Genomic DNA, 18,498 nt, shown 5'->3' on the forward strand with positions numbered 1-18,498 from the left:
AAATATTTACAGCTGTATGTTGGTGGTAAAATGGTACCATTTAAATTGGAATTACAGGGTAAATGCTGAGAGGATGTTTCCCCTCATGGGAGTGACCAGAAGGCATGGTCTCAGGGTAAAGGGCTAACAATATGAGACTGAAATGAGGAGGAATTTCTTCTCTGAGGGTTGTGAGTCTTTGGAACTCCTTACCACTGAGAGCTGTGGGTCAGAGCCCTTGTGTACATTTAAGACTGAGAGAGATAGATTCTTGATCAAGAATCAAGGGCTGTGGGAAAAGTGCAGGAAAGTGAATGTGAGGAATGTCAGATCAAATGTGATCCTATTGATTGGTGGAACAGACTTGAGGGGCTGAATGATCTACACCTCTTCCTATGTCTTATGGTTCCAAGACTTCTATGATAAATTAAATGATATATTAAATCATACTTTCTTTTCTTATAAACAGTGACCAGAAGCAGAATTTTATTATCTCTTGATGTTTTATTGTTGTTTCACCCAGGGGCATATTTTATTTCATTATGTTGTTTTTATCTCCCCACATCTAATGCTATGCATGGGAATCTTTTTCAGAGATTTACTTTGCTCCTGGTGCCTTACTCTATTGCCCTAACACCACCTGGATAAATCTAAGCCTCTAAGCTCACTGTTTAAATATTTATAATTAAAAACATTTTATCATTCTCTATACCATGAATTCACAGAACCATCAAGGAAGGGTTCTAGTAGAAATCCTGCCAACTAAGATAATCCTAAATGGTGGTATGACACACAAGTCAACACAGTCTCCATTAGCCAGTACTTAGTCTGTTTTTCCACACCCTACCCACAATCCTAATTATAGTTCTGGACTATCAATACAGATGGCTGGTAAAGTGTGCCAGAACATATCCAGCCTTATGCTTCGTCCAAGAACTGGAGAAGAAATTCTGCTCAACATTGACTTCAGTCATGAAAAGTATTTACATTGTATGTAGATACTCATGAGTACTGTTGGGCTGTCGTTTGAGACAGGAGTTTTCTCATTTCCCCTCCCCCATCTTATCCCAGTTCTAACCTTCCAACTTGGCACTGCCTTCATGACTTGTCTTCCCTGTCCATCTTCTTTCCCACCTATCTGCTCCACCCTCCTCTCTGACTTATCACCATCACCCCCACCTCCATCTACCCATCGCACTCTCAGCTACCTTCCCCACCCTACCCCCCCACCCCCAGTCCCACCCATTTATCTGTCCACCCCCTTGGCTCACAGCCCCATTCCTGATGAAGGGCCTTTGCTTGAAACTTCAATTCTCCTGCTCCTCAGGAAGACCTGCTGTGTATTTCCAGCATGACACTCACGACTCTAATCTGCAGTCCTCACTTTCGCCCTGTCTTTTGGGACATATGTACCACTCCTTATCCCCAGGTGTTGCTAACATTTCCTTTCCCCTTCATCAGTTCAACACTTAGCATTCTCTCCCTTCCCATGCTCTCCTGTCACTGTCACCTATCTTTCATTTATTATCCCTTAATGCCATCAGTTCTCTCTTTCTGATCTCCTTCATTCCCATTAATTTCCCACCTTGCTTTCCCATGTTGTTGACAACCTCTCTTCACCCTTTTATCTCCCCAGCTTACCATTCTTCCTGAATATCGCTGCACGGAATGAAAGTAGATACTGCATACTGCAAATAAGTAGATTTAGATTTATGTTTTATTGTCAGGTACATTCAAGCATGGAGTACAGGAGTAGAGTGAAAAGTGTACATTGCAACGTCTCAGGAACAAAATCTTAGTTACAGACACAGAAAAATAAAGAAATAAGTTAAAAGGTTCAGCGTGACAGTTTTCTTAGCATAAAAGTAGCTAAATGAAGTTAAAAAGTCAAACATGACAGTCCTTTCTTAAGCAGGAAAATCATCAGGAATCAGGAATCATCATTCCTGATGAAGGGCTTTTGCCCGAAACATCGACTCTCCTGCTCCTCAGATGCTGCCTGACTTGCTGTGCTTTTCCAGCACCACACTCTTGACTCTAATCTCCAGCATCTGCAGTCTTCACTTTTGCCGAATCCTTCCTTAAGCCTTGGGCCTGCAGAGCCTCCAAGGTGGGCTTTACCCAAGATGACATGCTCTCCCCTGCACTGGGCATGCTTTCACCCACACTGGGCTAAGACCCGCCTGTGTTCACCAAGCTGCCTTTGCCACCCCGACCTCCACTGCAGACCTCCATTGGGCACGCCAGGCTTCACCACCGCTCTCAAGGTCCCAGATGCCATACTTTGCGACCGGCCACCGCCAGATATTTTGTGTTTGAATTCTAGTTCACTATGTTGTAAGAACTAAGTTTTCTTTCCTGAGTTGGAACATACTTGTATTTGTGGTGCTGAGGGGAAAGGGATTTGGTTCATACTGACTTTATGTCAGCAAATACACACTTGTGGAACAAAATACTAAAACGCTGATTGCCAAAATGAGACGTAGATAATTGGCATATTTGTTGTTACAAGATCTGGAAATGATTTAACTGACAGCAAGAATAACTGAACCAATCTGAAATTCCTATAGGAAAAATCAGAGTTTCTACATGACAGCCTTTAGGAAGTTTACTTCCTGAGTGCAGTGAATCGGAGCATCACCTGGGAGTTCCCAGATGTAAGGTCAAAACTTACTCGTTCGGCCTTGTTCCAACATTTAGCGCTTTGGAGCCGTTGCAGTGATTCTTAGGCATTCCCTGATTCCTCAATAAAGCCTCATGGCCAGAATTTAGCTAATAAGGCACATAGCTTAGGTCATGCATCAGTTGAAATGGTAAACCAAAATGTATAATTTTCACACAGAGGTAGATGCAAGATAGAATGGTGTCAGTGGGCCATGAAAGCAGAGCATTGGAGGCAATGGGAGTAGGCAAGTATTGTGGCTGGTTAGAAGGTTTATCTCAGCTCTCAAATTGTATCCAGGTGTTTTTTTGAAGTTTTTATGTCGCTAAGCCTCATCAACCGCCCCCCCCCCCCCCTCCCTTAACAGCCCTTTTTCCTCCAATCATAGTCCCTTCACGCCTCCCCATCCCTCTCCTTTGGTACCTCATTATCTCATAACCACTCACCAAGTATCCAACCAGGGGAAATCTCAGCAAACCATATGGAGAGGAATAATTTTCTAATAATCTAATAAAACTTTCACTTCTACAGGCACAATTGTGAAGTAAATTCTGATGTTTAAACCTAATGCTTTGAAAGTGTCTTTACATTGTTAGTCAAACTGTGAACTCAGAACTCAGTGACTGAGGTAGCTGTAGCTTTTAAAATTCAGCTAAACATATGTAACGGGCTGAATATTACAGGGGAGCAGATAGCTTGCCTATCGCAGAAGAAAAGTCAGAAGCTAGCCAATAGGCCCAGGTGGTACTTACCCCATAGCCATAATGGGCTTCAGGCAGGCTAAAGTGGTGATAGCAAGATTTTTATCCCAGGTTACCACGCTCTGGCATTACCAGCCAATTTGAATAGCCAGCAGTTCTTGCAGTCCCAGGAGAAGCTCGATAAAAGATTGCGAGCAGGCCTACAAAGGAGATACAATGGATTCTGAAGTGAGGTAAACTGGGGTGCTTTGGATGGGGATTATTAATCATCTCAGGGAGAGGGCTGAATAGGGTGTGAGTGTGGGTTTTGTTGTATAAGCAGAGGGATGTAAATGTGTGTTTTTCATTTCTTTCAAAGTTTAGATTTTAAACTAGTGGCGTGTGGGTTTTGTTCTGTGTTAATGGAAGAGTTCCATGACTAACTTATCAGTCTTTATGAAGACTGACAATTGATCCTTAAATGTTTATTATTATTATCCACATATGGTAGCTGGGTGGTGTATTTTGGTGCCCAGCTACTCTCTCTTTTATGGAGGTGAGCTCAATGGTGCCTGAGCAGAGATTGGTTTGCCACCTGACTTATATTACCTCCCTCCTGCTGAAAACACATCCAGCAGGAGTATCAAATATCTATCTCAATGACATAATGATAGCTATTGGGGAAGTGTCATCAAAGAGCTCTGTTGAAACTGCAAAGCCAGTCACTGCTTTTCCTTTTTTTAACCTACACTTGTCAATCAAAGCCTTCAACAAAGGGTTTTCTTTCATTCTCACTGGCAGCTGCAGACATACTTTAAAGTTTGAAGAGTATAGCATTTGAAGTTCAGATCATGAATGATAAAGATGATATCTCCCCTTCAAAAAAGTATTTGCATTTACTCTAATCAATTCAAGATTTCCACAAGGTCGGTTAAACCCCTGGAATCAACCAAAATAAGGTCAGTTTGAACATAGCACTTACATCAGATGGCCCTTGCTGAGTTTATATTTTACTCCTGTGTGAATCACACACACTCCTTCTTCCTTAAAAATAAACTGCACCTGTCAGAAATGGAAGTGGGACTTCTGCATCCAGGTCCTGCCTGCCATTTTAGAAAATCTACACAGTCTTCTCGACTCCACAAAAAATCTGCCTCTTTATCGTATCTCTACTTTCTGCTATGTACTCTCTTTCAAAACTCCCAAGATAATGCCAGTGATATGGCCATGATTTCTCACGTAGTGCACGAAAAGCATTCATAAGCACAGGGCCTTCAGAAAGAGCTCATCTTTCATATTTTCAGTATTCGGGTTCAGCAATGTAGGTTCTTATTTTCTGTTTAATGGAAGAAATGATACAAGTGGCAACATCTGTATGAGGCCATCAAAGTTATATCTTAGCCGTGGATCATTAAACTACACTGTACATATTATTAAAGCTTTGCTCTACCCATTTCAGTTGATCTGAAAACACTCAGTGCTCCAAAAGCTAGTGTTTTCAAATAAAGCAGAATGGTAAATGTGATCTATATGGACTTCAGTAAGGTGTTCAGTAAGGTAAATGTGATCTATATGGACTTCAGTAAGGTCCCATGGGAGACTGGTCAGCAAGGTTAGATCTCATGGAATACAGGGAGAAGTAGCCATTTGGATACAGAATTGGCTCAAAGGTAGAAGACAGAGGGTGGTGGTGGAGGGTTCTGTTTCAGACTGGCGGCCTGTGACCAGTGGAGTGCCACAAGGATCGGTGCTGGGTCCTCTAATTTTTGTTATTTACATAAATGATTTAGATGTGAGCATAAGAGGTACAGTTAGTAAGTTTGCAGATGACACCAAAATTGGAGGTGTAGTGGACAGCGAAGAGGGTTACCTCAGATTACAACGTGATCTGGACCAGATGGGCCAAAGGGCTGAGAAGTGGCAGTTGGAGTTTAATTCAGATAAATGCGAGGTGCTGCATTTTGGGAAAGCAAATCTTAGCAGGACTTATACACTTAATAGTAAGATCCTAGGGAGTGCTGCTGAACAAAGAAACCTTGGAGTGTAGGTTCTAGGCTACTTGAAAGTGGAGTTGCAGGGAGATAGGATAGTGAAGAAGGCATTTGGTATGCTTTCCTTTATTGGTCAGAGTATTGAGTACAGGAGTTGGGAGGTCATGTTGCGGCTGTACAGGATATTGGCTAGGCCACTGTTGGAATATTACGTGCAATTCTGGTCTCCTTCCTATTGGAATGATGTTGTGAAACTTGAAAGGGTTCAGAAAAGATTTACAAGAATGTTGCCAGGATTGGAGGATTTGAACTATAGGGAGGGGCTGAACAGGCTGGGGCTGTTTTCCCTGGAGCCCAGAGGCTGAGGGTGACCTTATAGAGGTTTAGAAAATTATGAGGGGCATGGATAGGATAAATAGACAAAGTCTTTTCCCTAGGGTCAGGGAGTCCAGAACTAGAGGGCATAGGTTTAGGGTGAGAGGGGAAAGATATAAAAGAGACCTACGGGGGAACTTTTTCACGCAGAGAGTGGTACGTGTATGGAATGAGCTGCCAGAGGATGTGGTGGAGGCTGGTAAAATTGCAACATTTAAGAGGCATTTGGATGTGTATATGAATAGAAAGGATTTGGAGGGATATAGGCTGGGTGCTGGCAGGTGGGACTAGATTAGGTTGGGATATCTGGTCAGCGTGGACAGGTTGGACTGCAGGGTCTGTTTCCATGCTGTACATCTCTATGACTATAACCTGGTGTCATGTGAGTTTTGACCTCATCCAACCCAGTCTAACACCTGCACCTTCACATCATTTCAATTGATGGGAGATTTGGTCGCAAGATCTTTCAGCCAACAATGCATTCTTTGTGAATTGATTTATAGCATATGGAATTCTCATTTTTCTAACATTAACGGTAATCAACAAATCAGGAAAGATAAAACAAAAAATAAAAGACTGAAAAGAGGCTTTCTACATCCTTGGAAAATGATTCCTTATATGGCAATCACCATCAAATCTCTGCCAAACCATTTGATTGTGCTTGTTCATGTTGGTTAATTGGCGTATGTGTGTGGAGTTCTAATGCAGGATAACTGAGTCAGCTAAGATATTATAGTTGAATTACAGATCTTTTTCATCAACCCTTTTGCACATGTTATGATGCACCTTTAGAGTCACAGAGATCTACAGCCCTCGTGTCAATGCCTGTGTCCATGCCTGGCTAAAAAGAACCACCAACTGTTTTAATCCCCTTTTCCCTCAGTTGACTTTGTATGTCTTGGCATTGCAAGTATACGTCTAAATACTTCTTCACTCTTATGAGGGTTTCTGCCTTGGCTACCCTTACAGGCAATGAGTTCCAGATTCCCAATGCCCTCTAAGTGAAAAGGTCTTTCCTCACTTCTCCTCTTAACTCCAGCCTTTTATCTTAAATCTATGTTCACTGACCATTGATCCCTGTCACCCCCTCAATCTTCTCTGCTTGTAGGCAACCAATCTCTCCAAGCTCTTCATAACTGGAACAGGTGGGACTTGAATCTAGACTTTCTGGCCTGGAGGTAGGGAAATTACCATTGTGCAACAAGAGCCTTAGCAGTTCGATTATAATTATTTTAAAACTAACCTATTCAGACATATTATGACATACCTGTACAGCAGGTAGGACTTGAATGGACTCTTCTGCTTTAGAGATAGGGACACTGCCACTGCACCAGAAGAATCCTAGTAGTTCAATTATGTTCTGCCATGAACTAAAAAATTCCTTTTATCAAAATTATGCACAGCTTGTTGCATTTTATATTATTGTGAATGTGTGTTTTGCTGTGATTCTACAAAGGCTTAAATTATTTCATTTCTTGTTATAGCCGGAATCAACAACTATCCACCTCCATCTCTCAAGAGGGAGTGCGAAGGAATATATCCTCACAACACAAAAGAACCAGAAACATTTCCTGATCCGACGTATGTTTTGCAGACATCGGCTATCAAGTTTTGAATATTGTTTGTATTTTTGCTTCAGTCATTTATGTACGACTTCTTCATTACAGAATGAAACCTTTGAAAGATTTTGAAGAACAGAAAGATGATAACAATATCTATGGTTAGTGCAGACCAACACATTTGTTTGCTAATCCAGTAATGGTTTTCGGAAAGTTGTGGGATGATAGCATCAATTTAAAGACGGAGCTATTTGACCTCCCAGATCCCAGTGGTCAATTGTCCACTTCAAATGGCCAATTTTCAGCAAGAAAAGATCGATGGTTCAGAACTAACCGTTCGCATTGTAGAAAGTGCCTGGTAGTGTCTATCCAGTTCTTCTGGGTGGGAGAAGAAGAGGGAAACTTTAACAACTGAGGATCAGACTTCACTTGTAAAGCCTAGAAACAATGCTGCATAAAATCTTTCTTCCAGAATCTTTGATACTTCTCTGATATGTTTTCATGGTTAAAATGATCAGGATCTAAATGAAATCATGTCTCACTTGATTGAGTTTCTTGAGGAAGTAACAAAGAGGATTGATGAGGGTCATAATTCCTTGAAAGTGGAGTCACAGGGAGATAGGATAGCAAAGGCGGCATTTGGTATGCTTTCCTTTATTGGTCAGAGCATTAACTAGAGGAGTTGGGAGCACATTTTACGGCTGTACAGGACATTGGTTAGGCCAATTTTGAAGTATTGTATGCAATTCTGATCTCCCTTCTATCAGAAGGATGTTGTGAAACTTGAAAGGATTCAGAAAGGATTTGCAAGGAAGTTGCCAGGGTTGGAGGGTGTGAGCTAAAGGGAAAGATTGAATAGGCTGGGGCTGTTTTCCCTGGAGTGTCAGAGGCTGAGGGGGTGACCTTATAGATGTTATTAAAATCATGAGCGGTATGGATAGGATAAATAGACAAAGTATTTTCCATGGTGTGGGGGAATCCATAACTACAGGGCATAGGTTTGATGTGAGAGGGAAAGGACTTAAAAAGGACCTAAGGGGTAACATTTCCATGCAGAGGGTGGTGTGTGTATGGAATGAGCTGCCAGAGGAAGTGGAGGAGGCTGGTACAATTACAACATTTAAAAGGCATCTGGATGGGTATATGAATTTGAAGGGTTTAGCGATTTATAGGCCAAGTGCTGGCAAATGGGACAAGATTAATTTAGGGTATCTGGTCAGAATGGACGAGTTAGACTGAAGGGTCTGTTTCCGTGTTGCATGTCTCTATGACACCTAGGAATCAGTTTGCTTGGATGAATAATGCTCCGGACTGAATTAGGCAAGGGCGTGAGCGCTTAAAAAAAAAACCCTGGTTAAATGAGTAGCTAATGAGAATAGAGTTGAAATGTGTCAGTAATTGAATAGAAAACTTAAAAGAAAAGTCTTTATCCAAAGGATAGTAACAGTGTGGAACTCAATACCATTCGGAGAGTAGTTAATGTGCACAGTATCTAACGGGAGATGAAACAAGTACTGAGAGAGAAAGGGATAGATGGTTATGATGGTAGATTGGGATGAGATAATATGCGAAGGTGTTTGAGTGGACCACCAATACTGGTGTGGACTAGTTGGGCCGAATCACCTGCTTGCGTGCTGTATATCCTCTCCAAATTAAGTTTGTGGAGGCCGTTTTAAATGGCAGGTACCCTATTCATACCGGGCTAAAATTAGCCCTGTGTGTTTTGTGCGAGCATTAAATAATTTATTACTAAGAGACATGCTGATGTATCTTGCATTCATCAGGACCGAATCGCAAGAATACCAGATCTGAAAGGAAATAACAATATTTACTGCATGAGAAGAGGGCGTGATTGGTTGACAAATGAACTGTGATTGGTAGAGGAGTTACCGTGGGGAATACACAAGGGAACAGTGAACTGTTAAGCTTAGTTTCAGTTCAAAACAGGCAAGACAAATCTGATTGATAAAGACTTGCCCTGGGGAATGCATGGAATGGTAACCCACAGTCTTTTGTTTAGTTGGAAAAGGTGCAATGTGTGGATGTGTTCTTTCTGATTGCGAAGGACAGATTCTGCACATGAGCAAGAGAGAGATGTATTTTTAACCACTCATGAGACATTGGCATCACTCACTGGCCAGCATTTCTTGCCCATCCATAATTGCCCTTGAGCAGGTGGTGATGAGTTACCTTCTTGAACTGCTGCAATCTGTGTATTGTAGATTGACCCACAATGTCCTGAGGGAGGGAATTCCAGGATTTTGACTCAGCACCAGTGAAGGAATGGCAATATATTTCCAAGTCAGGATGGTAAGTGACTTGGAGGTCATGGTATTCCCATGTCTCAGCTGCCCTTGTCCTTCTAGATGGAATTGGCCGTGGGTTTGGAAGCTGCTGTCTAATGAGCCATGATGAATTTCTGCGGTGGATCCTGCAGATAGTGCGCACTGTTGTTACTAAGCGCCAGTGGTGGAGGGAGTTGATGTGTCATTCGTGTGGACTGCTTTGTCCGGGATGGTGTCAGGTTTCATGAATGTTGTTGGAAGTGGACCCATCCAGGCAAGTAGGGATTATTCCATTACACTCATGATTCTTGACTTGTGGATAATGGACAGGTTTTTGGGAGTCAAGAGGTGAGTTATTCGCTGCAGTATTCTTCACCTCTGACCCCCTGCTCTAGTAGCCATTGTATTTATATGGCAAGTTCAGCTGAGTTTCTGGTCAATGGTAACACCATGCATGTTGGCAATTCAGGAATCAGCGATGGTAATGCCAGTGAATGACAAGGGACAGTAGTTAGGTGGTCACTTATCGGAGATGGTCTTGCATTTGTATAATACCAACCTTACTTGCCATTTTAAAGTCTGGATAACGTCTATATCTTGCTGCATTTGAACATGGACTGCTTTCAGGAGTCATGAATGGTGCTGAATGATGCTGAATTGTGCAATCATAGGCGAACACCCCCAGTTCTGAGGGTAGGCTGTTGATGAAGCAGCTGTTGGGTTTAGAATACTACCCTGAGGAACTCCTTCAGAGATGTCCTGGAGCTGAGCTGACTGATCTTCAACAACCACATCCATCTTCCTGTGTCATGGAGTTATGCAGCATGGATGAAGGCCCTCCCGTCCAACATGTCTACGCCGACTGGACATTCAAATCTGACCTAGGCCATGTGCCAGCATTTGGCCATTATCCCTCTAAATCCTTCTCATTCATGTACCCATTCAGAAGCCTTTTAAATGTTGTAATTCAACAGCCTCCATCACTTCCTCTGGCAGCTCATTCCATGCACGCATCACGCTCTGCATGAAAACGTTCCTCTGGACTTTTTAAATCTTTCCCCTCTCACCTTAAACCTATGCCCTCTAATTTTGGATTCCCACACCCTAGGACAAAGACCTTAGCTATTCACCCTATTAATTCCCCTCATGATTTTATAAACCTCTATAAGGTCAACCCTCAGCCTTCGAGGCGTCAGGGATACATTCAGCATCTCCCTATAACTCAAACCATCCAGTTCTGGCAACATCCCTGTAAATCCTTTTTGCTTCCTCTCAAGTTTAACAACATTCTTCCCATAGAAGAGTAACACGAATTGCATGCAGTATTTTAACATTGACCTCACCAATGTCCTGTAACATGACCTCCCAACGCCTGTACTCAATGCACTGACCAGTAAAGGCCAAACAGACCAATTACCTTCTTCACCCTCCTGTCTGCCTGCGACTCCACTTTCAAGGAACTTTGCACCTGCACCCCTAGATCTTTGTTCAGCAACACTCCCCAGGGTCCTTCCAGCCAGAGACAAAATCAGAAATAGTGAGAAGAATTTCAGCAGGTCTGGCAACATCTGCGGAGAGAAAACAGAGTTAACACTTTGGGTCCAGCGACCCTTCTTCAGAACTCACTGGACCCAAAACATCAATTCTGCATTTTCTCAACATATGTTGCCAGGTCAGAAATTTCTTATTCTGTTTCAGCATCCACAGTTTTAATGGTTTTTTTTATTCCTATGTACCAGATATGTCTCCAACCAGTGGAGGGTTTGCCCCCGATATCCATTGCTTCCAGTTTTGCTAAGGCTTCTTAATGCCTGATTGAATGATGCCTTAATATGAAGGGCTGTCACTCTCCGCTCACCTCTGAAATTCAGCTCTTTTGTCAATGTTTGAACCAAAAGTCAACGGGAAATTTGAGGAGCCACCTCCTCCTGTTATTTGTTTAATTGTGCACTATCGTTGTGGCAGGACTGCATTAATTTTATCTGAGCCATCGGTTGGGGGATTTCTCAGTCCCATTGATTGCAAGCTGGTTCTGTTGTTTGATATACTAATCGTCCTGTGTTGCAGCTTCACCAGGTTAGCACCTATTTGCTGAGGAGTGGCAGTGCCATGCAGATTGCAACTGTGCCCCTTTTGGAAGAAAAGAGGCAGCTTCGTCATTCTGAGAGGAGTCTCTGATCTGGGCTCGTTCAGAAGCACAGTGCAATACTTTGAATCTGACAGCATTTTTGTAATGGTGGGGGTAGCAAACCCCACCTCCTTTTCACAGTTGTCAATTGCTAGATTCTGAAATTTAAAGACCCTGACAGCCACTTTAACAGCTGCTGTCTATATATGAGATAAGTGTGATAAGATGCAGACAGAGTAGAGTGCCATTTGCGGTGGGTGCCAGTTGGGTATAGGGTGGGGTGTTGGGGAAGGATGCCAAATGGGTAGAGATCGTCTGTCCAGCAAGTTGGGTGCCAGGAAAATAAGGCGACAGCTATGTAGGGAGTAGGGTACCAGATGTATGATTCCAGGTGGGAATGGGGTAGGGTCCCAAGTGGGCAAGGTACTATCATGCAAGGTGAGGGGTGGGGGCTTGTGTCTAGTGGTGGAGATAGGAGTGTCATGAGGTGCCGATGAAGGAAAGGGGATGCCTAAGTAAGTGAGGGAGAGGGTTGGGTCTGGAACGGGGGACGTTACCGCTGAGCGCGGAACACAGGGTCAGGTGCAGTGCTGGGAATGGGGTAAATAAGGTCTGGTGGGTGGGGAAACGGGGTTGGTTAAAGAGAAGGTGGACAGAGGTGTCAGGTCCTTGGAGAAAAGAGGGGGTTGTTAGGTCAGGACCTGGAGGTCATAAACGGAGGAGTGGTGGTGGGGGGGAAGGTGTAGTCAGAGGGTGGTGGGAAGTAAATATAGGGTCAGTTAAATAGTTACCCAGGAGCTCAGCTGTGTATTTGTCAGTCTAACTGTTCCTGAATGACTATTTATCTAATTTCATCCGAAGCCTCTGAATTATCAGATTTTAAATGGAAATTTTCAGATGGTCTCAGGTGTATGGGATTGTTGATTGGAATCTTCAACTTTCCAGGCAATTCCTTCGGAGTCAGCTACAATGGGGATTCCACAAGCTCCCTATGCTGGAGCAAATACTGTCTGGCCATCAAAAAATCCAGGCACAAAATTTTATGTGTAACTGGATCTGCATCCTCTACTGCACTGTGGCTCAATGATTAGCACTGTTGCCTCACAGCACCAGGGACCCGGGTTCAATTCCACCCTTGGGTGGGCATCCTTGTGGCATTTGCCCATCCCCCGTGCTGGTGTGGGTTTCCTCTGGATGCTCCGGATTCCCCCCACAGTCCAAAGACGTGCAGGTTAAGTGGATTCTCCATGCTAAATTGACCTTGGTGTCCAGGAATGTGCAGGCTAAGTGGATTAGCCCTAGGAAATACAGGGTTACAGGGCTAGGGCTAGGGTCAGGGAGTGACTCTGTGTGAGATGCTCTTTGGAGGGTTGGTGTGCACTCAATGGGCTGAATGGCCTGCTTCCATACTGTAGGGATTATATGATTCATTTAGTCTGGATTGATCCCCTAGCTTGATACTAGTGGTCGAATAGTGGACACGCCAGACCATACAGATTATGGTTGAATACAGTCACACTACTGCTGATGGACCAGAGAACTTTAAGTTGCTGCAGTTCTGTCCCAGTTAGCAAAGTGGTAGTGCACACAACCCAACCGAGGGTGTTGGTAATACACATCACTAACTTTTCTGCCAGGCAGAATGTCTTGTGCGCGAGATAAAAAGTTTCAAAAGCAAGTACCTTTACTTTAGCGTTACTCAATTTCTGTACAACCAAGTGACTATAAGTAATACATAAGAATGCATGTCTCCTATTCTGAAAACGTTAAGGAAAAATGGCCTCCCAGCTTTGGGCTTCCCTGTCTCTTCCTGTGATTGCCTCAGACCTTCCTCCTCAGTCGTTTTCTGGCTCAGGTTACATGACTTTGCTCCAGTCTGCAACCACTCATCATTTCCGCTACCTTCAGCTGGGAGCTTGAACTGAAAGCGTAAAATATGGGCAAGGAGTTAAAACAGCCCAGACTGCACTCTGGCAGTGCCATCTGCATTGATCTGGTCAGACTAGTATGTCGATGCTAACTTGGCTAAATCAGAGTTTTATTGTTTATGTGGTAGTCCTGGTTCATCTTCATATTTCCAGCCCCATTGGAAACAATGTAAACCATGGAGGAAATATGGTTTGTGATGTGGTAAAATTTTAAGTAAACCTCAGTGTACTCCATTGGGCAAGAAAGGACAAAAACAGCAAAATAGAAGGAAGTGCAGCAGGATTGCTTCTACCATGCCCAGTGAGGAGGCGAGAAACTGAGGGGCTAACAGAAAGATCTCCCAGCTTGATGGGACTTAACTGAGACGGAGCTCTCGGAATATGTGTATGCAGCAGCTGATATGGAGGGAAAAGAGATTTCTGCTGAGTTCAAGCAACTGTCATGAAAATTCACTCAAAAGTTTGAATCTCATGTCAGCCTTTGTAATGTGGCGGGATAGAAGGAAGTAACTGGCAATCGCTGAGAAACTGAAGTTCATGGTGGGGAATTACTGGTAGATTGTCCCACTATATGTAAGCTGAGTTTTGACAGGATCAAAGAGGAAAATCCGGCTGTTAATGTCATTCAGTCTTTATTACACAGGATAATAAATAAAGATTGCTCAATGGAATCAAGCACATATTCCATCTCATTCCATTGCTCATATTTCCAATGAAAATATTCTGCTCAATTATTTTAATATAATCCAGAAGGACAACTTTATTGATATAACTTAATTAGTTAATTTAATATGAAATAACTAACTTAATTAGTTTGCTTTATTCCTTTCTGGTAATAGCATGTCAATCACCTTCACTAGAGCCACTTGTCTGGTGATTATCACATTGATGTTTGTGGGAGTTTACTGTGTACAAATTGGATACCGTACTTCCTACATTGCAACAGTGACTGCAAATGGACTTCATTGGCTGTGAAGCACTTATGAATGTTTGCTGCATCAGGAAAAGTGTGACATAAATGCAATTCATTATTTCTTCAACTTCCGTTTTAGATCTGTGTATGTTGAATCTCGACGAAGGACAGTGCTACAACTATAACCTAAAGTGGTACTTCGATAAAACGTTACGAGCCTGCAAGAGGTTTTGGTATGGCGGCTGTGGAGGAAACCAGAACAGATTTGATACCCGTGAGGAGTGCGAAGCCCTGTGTCTAAAATCAGCCTTCTAAATGCTGGTCATTTCAGATATACAGACTTGACACAAACATAACATTTCAGTGTGCCATACCACTTCCCAACTATGTATAGAATACCTCATTTACACTGATACATCATATTTATACCTTTTAAACATTCCTTTTTCTTAATAATTAAGAATCTGAACTATAAGTTTACACAGTCTCTCAATGCTGGACAGCCCTGGCAATAAAATAGCCGCCAATAGCTAGTAACTACCAACACCAAAATCCTGAGGAAAAAAAAATTAAAATGTATATTTTCTTTCTGTGAATGTTTTTTTACACAAACGAAATAGAGAAGAAAGATGGCAGCAGGGTCATCCAGAAGTAATGACAGAATATCATATGGATTGCAAGGATTTTTTTAAAAAAACAATTAAAATCAAATTAAAGCATGAGAGAAGTGAGAAGTCAATGTCCTCAGTTATTTCCCATTCTCAGCTCTTCCTGTGGTCTGGAAGAATTCTAGACTGTAATTGCTGGAGGAACTGTGAGCACAGCAGAGGACTTCTGAGGGTAGTGTGTCTGGCTGCTGCTTGAGATCATCAGCCCAAGATCCTAAATGCTTTCCGTTTCCTAAGAAAGAGGAAAGATGATTCAAAAACAAAGCCTGTATGTGCATGAGAATTTTTTTTTTCCCTGTCCTGAAAAAATGTATTAGTGCCTGCATTTGGCAGGTGTCTACCTCTGGGTCACTGACCAAGCAAGTATAACATTGACACTAGGCAAAGTCCACTTTTACCCCATTTAAATATTGATGCTAAGCCTAAAGGTTTGGTATACGCAGATCCAAATGGCACTGGGAAATTGCAAGCAGTTCAGTTCAAGGAGAGACTTAAGTCTCTGTAGTGCTGATCCCTTATGAGATGGATAAAAGATAATTGGTCCTATTTTCTATTCAGCAGTAATTTCTTTAAATAGCAAAAAAAGTATTGTAATAATGTGGCAAGTAGTTAGGCAGTTTTATTTCCTGCTTTTATCAATTGAGTAATAAAGAATTGGTTTTTATGCAGTTGGCTACTTTGTATTATAAAAGCTCCAAAGTGATGTCTGAATATCTGCTGGTTACAAGCAAAGAGGTAGAAATTAGATATTGGTTCATATTGAGCAATTCATTTTGGAATCTATTATGTATTGTAGTATCAGTGGAAGTTGCATGTAAAATCCTTGTCAAAATTAAATGTCCCATACGTCTTTTTGATGATAATTGCCATTCATTGTCATTTCAGCTTCCTGCCATAATTTAAGTTTGAGACCAGAATCTTCCAGAAGTTTAATTTCTTTTGTGTAAATTTTGTTTCTGTTAAATATATATTGGTTTTCATTTGCTGACATGCTTAATTTAATATTAAAGGAGTAGTGGTGCAAATATTTCAAAAGTGACTTTATTTTAAGCTGTTTACAGAGATTTTGTTCACAGCATAGCCCTGCTTCAAGTACGAAATATACTGGAGGATGAGTTACATATTTAGCAAAGTTCGACCCTATACGAATGTAAAAGAAATGGCGTCCTTGTTCAAAAGTCACTGGAAGCTAACATGCAGATGCAGCAAGCAATTCAGAATGCAAATGTCAAGTTAATCTTTATCACAAGTCGGTTTCAGTACTAAAGCAAAGAAATCTCAACTCAGTTTGTATAAAACAGTGGTGAGACCGTATCTGGGGTCCCATGTACGGTTCTGCTCCCCTTGCCTGAGAAGGATATGCTTGACATAGAGGGACTACAGCAGAGATCCATTAGACTGATTCCTGGTTTGGTGGGACTGTCCCATGGGGAGAGCATGAGGAAACTTAGCCTGTCTTCTCTCGAGTTTAGAAGAATTAAAGGTGACCTCTTGGAGATGTATACATTCTTTAAAGGGGTAAATAGAGTTGATGCAGAAAGGACATGCCTCCCCCTCCCACCTTACCCTCAGCTCTGGGGGACAGTCTCAGAAAAAAAGACTAACCATTTAGTTGAGGAGGAGCATTTTTACTCAAACGATGGTGAATCTTTAGAATTTTTTACAGCAGACATCTATGGGAACTCATTCATTAAGTTAGCTCGAGAGAGATAAATAGATTTCTGGTTACTAATTACATAAGGGATGTTAGGATAGCTTGCGGATGTGGCATTGAGGTGGATGTTTAGCCACAATTTAAAATGGCGGAGAAGACTAAAGTGACTTCAGGGACAGAGTTTTCCATTTCTGGGGTCATACCCATAGAATCGGCTGTGTCTAGGATTCTGCAGGCTCCCAGTGTACATCTCCAGTCTGCTCTGCTCCAACGAATATTTGGCTATCGGAATATTAGATTACTGAATTAGATTAGATTAGATTATTTACAGTGTGGAAACAGGCCCTTCGGCCCAACAAGTCCACATTAACCCTCCGAAGAGCAACCCACCCAAACCCATTCCCTTACATTTACCCCTTCACCTAATACTACAGGCAATTTAGCATGGCCAATTCACCTAACCTGCACATTTTTGGACTGAGAGGAAACCGGAGCACCCGAAAGAAACCCACACAAACATGGGGAGAATGTACAAACTCCACACAGTCGCCTGAAGTGGGAATTGAACCCGGGTCTCTGGCGCTGTGAGGCAGCAATGCTAACCACTGTGCCACTATGCCACGCCCAATTTTTTTTACTCCCTCCCTGGTTGCTATGGGTTACACAGAGAGAGGGCACTCGGCCTCATTCTTTCTGTTTTTCTCGTCCTCCTCTCTCACTCCCCCCAGTTCATCACATTGAAAATCATCCCACCCGACCCTCCCCTTCCTTTTGACAGAAACACTGTCCAATTTCTCACCCCTTAAGAAATACTCTCCATCTTTGTTCCTTTCACCAAAGTGAATAACCTCATACTTATCCACTTCATATTTCATCTGACATTTATAGCCCTCTCACTCATCCCTGTCTAAATCCCCTTGCATTGCCCTCAAAACTCTCACTCCCACTAAGTGTTTTGTTTATCCTAAATCATTGATATAGGTTTTGAAAAGCTGAGGCTCAAGCACTGGTCCGTACAATATCCCTCTTGTCACAGTCCACTGACCCGAGAAAGACCCAGTTATGGCTACCCTTCACTTTCTGCCTGTCAACCCAATCCTCAATCCATGCTGACATCTTACATTTCATCCCATATACTTTCATTTTGTTTACAAAATGTAATACTTGTTTTTAAGGGAAATATTATTTTTCTGTGCTCAGGGTAGGGAATACAGTTATTTGTATGTCACTTTGTATTACCTAACCTAGTCAATGATTCTTGTGGTGCTACTGGACTCAGTAACCAGATGACTTCAGTGTAATGCTAATTTGATGATGTGAAATCTACGGTTCTTTGATATAATAACATTTATTTGTCTTGTAATATAAAGTGCACTTATAAACTCAATTCTGTTTTTGTTTGTATGAAAAATCATCTGCACCTTGCACTTAAGATGTGATGCAAGAGGATCATCATGAATGGCCATAATGGATTGACGCAGATGTCAATGAGAAAAAAAACCTTATTTACATAAACTGCTGGGATGCAAGTGCAATTTATCCAGAAAACCTTAGCAGTAATGAAGAAGAGATTTTTCTTTTAAAAAAAAGACATCTTTTGGAAGTAGGGAAGTCTCTTGCCCAGCCCAGACCCCAAAAATGAGGACTATCAATATGAAGGTCAACACTATACCCCT

At 42.2% G+C, this 18,498-nt stretch overlaps 1 protein-coding gene across 2 annotated transcripts in view; it reads left to right on the top strand.

Annotated features, from left to right (window-relative positions):
• Nucleotides 1–17,199, top strand: part of col6a4a (collagen, type VI, alpha 4a) — a 155,193-nt gene extending 137,994 nt beyond the window's left edge. For both annotated transcript variants that reach the window (XM_043719260.1, XM_043719262.1), the window contains exons 36-38: nucleotides 7,172–7,268; nucleotides 7,355–7,407; nucleotides 14,640–17,199. In XM_043719260.1, coding sequence (XP_043575195.1) covers nucleotides 7,172–7,268; nucleotides 7,355–7,407; nucleotides 14,640–14,815 — 326 coding nt within the window. In that variant the 3' untranslated portion in view covers nucleotides 14,816–17,199. The remainder of the gene's footprint in view (nucleotides 1–7,171; nucleotides 7,269–7,354; nucleotides 7,408–14,639) is intronic.
• The last annotated feature ends 1,299 nt before the right edge of the window (nucleotides 17,200–18,498 follow it).

This window comes from Chiloscyllium plagiosum, chromosome 29 (genome assembly GCF_004010195.1).
Source record: "Chiloscyllium plagiosum isolate BGI_BamShark_2017 chromosome 29, ASM401019v2, whole genome shotgun sequence".
NCBI classification, from domain to species: domain Eukaryota; kingdom Metazoa; phylum Chordata; class Chondrichthyes; order Orectolobiformes; family Hemiscylliidae; genus Chiloscyllium; species Chiloscyllium plagiosum.